This window comes from Arachis ipaensis, chromosome B05, assembly GCF_000816755.2.
Source record: "Arachis ipaensis cultivar K30076 chromosome B05, Araip1.1, whole genome shotgun sequence".
Lineage (NCBI taxonomy): Eukaryota > Viridiplantae > Streptophyta > Magnoliopsida > Fabales > Fabaceae > Arachis > Arachis ipaensis.
In genome coordinates this window covers 145,899,585-145,905,079 of record NC_029789.2, presented here as the reverse complement: position 1 = coordinate 145,905,079, position 5,495 = coordinate 145,899,585, and the positions used below count along the sequence as shown (strand labels likewise).

General features: G+C 28.0%; 1 protein-coding gene across 1 annotated transcript in view; it reads right to left on the bottom strand.

Annotated features, from left to right (window-relative positions):
* Nucleotides 1–2,734, bottom strand: part of LOC107644756 (truncated transcription factor CAULIFLOWER D-like) — a 5,019-nt gene extending 2,285 nt beyond the window's left edge. The window contains exons 1-5 of the mRNA XM_021103189.1: nucleotides 2,206–2,734; nucleotides 996–1,091; nucleotides 855–917; nucleotides 405–504; nucleotides 229–270 (exon numbers count right to left, since the gene is read on the bottom strand). Of these exons, the coding sequence (XP_020958848.1) occupies nucleotides 229–270; nucleotides 405–504; nucleotides 855–917; nucleotides 996–1,091; nucleotides 2,206–2,387 (483 nt within the window). The 5' untranslated portion in view covers nucleotides 2,388–2,734. The remainder of the gene's footprint in view (nucleotides 1–228; nucleotides 271–404; nucleotides 505–854; nucleotides 918–995; nucleotides 1,092–2,205) is intronic.

Genomic DNA, 5,495 nt, shown 5'->3' with positions numbered 1-5,495 from the left:
AATTAAATATATTATTAGATTATTAGACTAAAAATAATAACAAAAAAAACAATAAATTATAGTGACCCTTTAAGCATTTTTTATAATATAGAATTAGCTTCAATTGAATCAAGTTCCGAGCAGGTTAAAGTGCTAATCTTCTTTAATTTGAGTATTTTGCTTACATTACATCTAGTTAAATTTAATTTAATTTTGTGATTATTCACAAAGGAAGGGTGCTCAAGTTACCTTTTCACTTAATTCTGCCTGTCGTGTTATGAGCTTCTTCATCTGCAATTGAAAAGCACACAATATATAAATCAACCACATATAATATAAAAGACACATATAGGTATATATTAAAATGCATGCAACCTAGGCCACCACACTATATTATATAGTATGATTGTAATTGTTATATATACATGGAGCTGTCGAGCTTGTGCAAGAGTTCTTTCTACTTGTTTCTCAAGGTTCATCAGTTCCTTCATGCCAAGGGGCTCAAGTTCTTCTCCTTGAAAATGCCTTCAATTCAAACTATATATTGTAAGCATCTAATTAATAACATTCACAAACATGTTTATTTACTATCCTTAGCTTGTTTAGTTTGAGTACCACATGCATGTTTAGTTACATATATAACTATTTACGTATTTTTTTCTATTCACTTAAATAGTTTGGATAAATAATTTCATAACATATTATCAGAGTTTTTATGACTTAAAGATTTAGAATTCGATTTTTATTGCTCATCTAAAAGTTTCTGGTATAAGACAAATAAAAAAAAATTAATTTTGGAAATTCATAGTCCTCCCAGCAGTATTATAAAATCAAAACCCTAAAATATATCTGAAGTATAACACATTATAGTTTACCTTTGTGTTCGCTCCAGAGATTCATATTTTACCTTTAATTTCAAGAATTCCTGNNCTAGATTTCTAAAAATAATTCTGGTCATAATCATAATCATAATATAATGGTTAAAAATTAAAGGAGAAATTAAACAACGAACTAACGAAGGAAAAACCTGTGATTGCTGATCAAATAAATTGCCAGTCTGTGACAACTTGTTGTAACGACATTGGCGATACCTCTCAATAATTCCACTAATGCTATCATCATCAAAATTTAAAAATAAAATAAAAAACAGTAAGTAACTGGTAAAATTATTATTTTAATATGAAATACAATAATTAGTTTGAAGTGTACATTGGACCATGGTAGCAACAATTGAAGCAAAACATGAAATAAATAAAAATTGGACCACTAATTTATACCTTGAGATGCATCTGATTCTGAAACAACAGAACAAATTGGAAGAAGTAAAGAAAGAAAGTGGATAGTGGCCATGGATTTTATATTCCTTAACAAAGAAGAATAATCTCACTATGCAGAATTTAAACGAAATATACTTGTCCAACATGCGATAGGATAGTGATTATGCTAAATAAGCTAAGCAAGAACAAGATATGAGTCAAGAGAAAAATAAAAAAAGAGAATTATCACCCTAATAAACAGAGAAACAGAATGTAGGAATAAAATTTTATAAGATTAACTAAAAAAAATTTAAAATATGCACTAAATCAAAGAACAATAATAATATTAATTAGTTCATAACAATAATTAACTTGAAGCATATAAATACTGAAACATTATTATATATTATTCACGTCTAGGATGAATTTACAATAAATAATTATTTTCTAATAATAATGGAATTATTTCAGAAGTAATAATACAGGAATACTACATGACCAAATCATTTTAATAACTAAATTTAATCAAATTAGTTTGATTAATTAAAAATTAATAACAAAAATTTGAGTTAAAAAAAAACTTGGTTAAATTTAGTTTGTCTAACATTTTTTTTAAGGCAAAAGACTCGTATGAAGTTAATAGTTGAGAGTTATTAGATGATAATTTAGTCAAATCTATTAAATCATTTAACGATTAATTCTTAATTATCAACTTTACATGAAGTTAACTGCACCTGAATTTTCACATTTTTTCTTAATAATCATAATTACTTAACAAGAAGTATTTACATACACACTAAGTAGCATTAAGAAATTAAACCAGTTGTATGATTAAAAAAAAAAAAGTAAGATTATGTTATGTGGAGCAGATAGGAATAATAATAAAGTATTAGTTAATTGTAGAGAGTAATTGCATGACGATGAGATTAAGAATGAATTAAAGAGATAGAGAAAGAAGAAAAAGAATTACTCAGAACTGCTGTACTGAAAAAGCTTGCCGCGACTAGAGAAGATGATGAGTGCTACTTCAGCATCACAAAGCACTGATAATTCAAAAGCTTTCTTCAACAAACCACTCCTTCTCTTTGAAAATGTAACTTGCCTGTTTATCTTGTTCTCTATTCTCTCCAGAACCACTCTCCCTCTTCCCATCTTAATTCTTCTATCTCACACACTCCCTCCTTAGCTACCTTCTCTCTCTTTATATATTCAAACTCATAGCAGAGAATTATGGAATAATAACACAAAACCACATGCATGAGAGACAACACAGCAAAGCACATATCTCTTCAACATCATAACACCTTATCTATTTTGAAATTTGACCACCCTTTTCACCCCTTCATATATATCCTAAAGCAAAGCTTGTTTCTTTTTACTGTACTGTCTGTGTTTTCTTTCTCATGATATTCATTACTTTTGTTACCAACTAAACATTGAAGGTGGGGACTGCAAAACAAAATAGATAGACAGAATAATATAATTATGTGTATTCTTTCGCCGACTAATTCATTACGCATCTCTTTTTATTAGATTTGTCCTTTTTATTTTATTTTTTTTTAATACATGTGGTAGGAAATTAATTTTTAATAAGTTACAATGAATCATTTTGATTTAAATTATTTTAAATTCTCTTTTTTGGAAAATTTAGGTCATAGCTTTTAGGTTTTGAAAAAAGAGAAAAGTTGTCTAGCGCATATTTAAAATTAATTAACAACAATGCTAGGGAACCAAGAGAGTACTAGCCAAAAACCAGTTAAATACTTCTGGGTGAATTCAAAACCTTTGTGTGGATAATGCTTATGCTAGGTATTAGGATGTTTCTTCTACTAAGTATTAGAATATTTCTTTTTCATGTTAAATGAATATTCTTTTATATATTTTATAAATTTTTTATATACTAAAAATCAGATTGTTGAAAATTTCATTGTTCTTTTATATATTTTATAACTTTTTTTATATACTAAGAATTGGGATTGTTGGAAGTTCCGTGATCTCCACCCCTATTTCTCCAACGTATTATTCAGAATTTTAATTTGAGGTGAGAAATAATTAATATCAAATATTATAAATTAAAAATAAATAAAATTAATTAAGTTGTTTAATTTTTAGCTGATTACCTCTTGATTTCATATACTTTTTCATTAATTAAAAGAGTTTAAGACAAATAAAGAATAAAAAAGTGTAATTGAGAAAATGATAACCTTGGATTTTCTCCATTTGTATGATGATGTCTATTTTGGAAATTGAGAAATGAGAACCACTTTGACAGGCAGAGACATGGTAGTTGGGAAGCCATGTCAAGTATTTATACCTCTTAAGATAATGAAAAGGGACGTGTCGAACAAATTAAAGGAGCATGGAATCTGTAAGCCTAAGACTTCATTTTCAATAATAAATAACCACTGAAATGGTTGTAATTAATTAATTGCAATTCATTAAATCTGTGTTGTTTAATTTTAATATGTTTTATATTGATGATGATAGATGTAATTGATTATAATGTAAGGGTTTGCCAACCATTTAGTTAACAATGGAAATCGATCTCTTTGGTTCGTGATTCCCAGTCACACAAGTGTGTCACTTCAATCTCATCGTGTAATCTCCAATTTATTTTATTTTGTTCAGCTTTTTAACTTTTGCTCAACTTTAATTAACCCTAGTTGTTGGACCTAGGAGAGACTCCATGAGAGAGACCTAAGGGGGCCACATTCATTTGACCTAGCCACGTTTCAGAACCTTATTGCCTCTTTTGTTGTCATACATAAGCACTGTTCTGTTAGCCTGACGTCATTGTCGCATCAAATTGATACTTAGCCAATCGAAACTTGACACGTTTAATCATCACAGTCAGAAAGTAGTTTTGAGGGCAACTTGGCTAAGATCAGAGACCATGAGTCTTTTGTATAGTGGATGTGTATGGTCCGATCCCAAATATTTTAGGGATTAATTTGGTGTAATTTTGTCGAATTTAGAGTCGGATAAGGGTTTTAAAAATAGACCCGATTATTATTTTAATTTGGGTCGGGTCTGTGCCATGACTCAGGTCACCTAAACTCGATCCGGTGGTCCGGTCATCATACACAATTAATATTTTGTGTTATTAGTGATGGATGATGGCTATTCTTATGTGGAATTTACGTATTGTAAATCTTAATATTTTGTGTTATTAGTTATTATAAAACTATAAATTAATGTTTTATGTTTAAAATGCATAAGATTTTAGACTAATGCATAATATTGTGTTATTTGCATTGATTTAAATATTTGGTGTTATTAGACAATATTAGTATTGATTATGGTTATGCTTTAACTCTAGAGAAGAGTTGGTTCTTGTTATATTTTTCTAAGTGAATTTTACCATGTCAAATAATGATTGGAGTCTTGAAAATTTCGATATTTTCACATGCTAGTTTATAAGAAAGTATTAAGGTAATGTAATGTTAACGGCTCGGTTTTCACCCAGTATAACCGTGATCCGAAAGTGTATAGGTTTCATTGGGTCTAAGGCCAGATTCGAGTCTAACAAATAGACCTGGTATATATTCCGGGTCGGGTCGGGTTTAGGTCACATCAAACCCTATTTCACTCGATCCATGCGCACCCCTAAAACACAGCAGGGTAAATAGCAAACTGATATTTGAGATTGAGTGTTTGTATAAAAAAAGTTCTAAGAATTTAATTGTACCGAAAAAAATTTTAAGATGGAAAATATTATGCCATCGTATTAGTTTTTAGGAAAAATATAGGTAACCAACAATATTGTTAAACAATGTGAATAATAAGGTTAAAAGAATAAATTAATTTTAAATTTAATTAGTAGCATTAAATTAGAATGTAGTGTCTTTTAGTTAAAATAGACTAATTTTAAAGTTCGTTGTTTATGTTATTCAAATAAATCATTAATTACCTAACATTGCCCTAGTTTTTATTCTCATTTTGTTGAATTACTCATCACTTCATGAGTGACTTGACATATAATTATATAGCCTTTTATAATGAATTAGATAAAACAATGTTATTTTAGTTTTAATGCTAAAAATTTGACTAAACAGTGTCATTTAATTTTAATAAATCATAAAACATCTTATCTATCTCCACCAAAAATATATGAACATTAAGATTAATTGATATTATTTTATTAAATATTTAGTGTTAAAATTAAAATAATGTCATTTTATTTAATCTAATATAAAAAAAATGTATCAAGTCACCTACAGTATGAAAAATAATTCGATAAAAAATAAATAAAAGACTAAT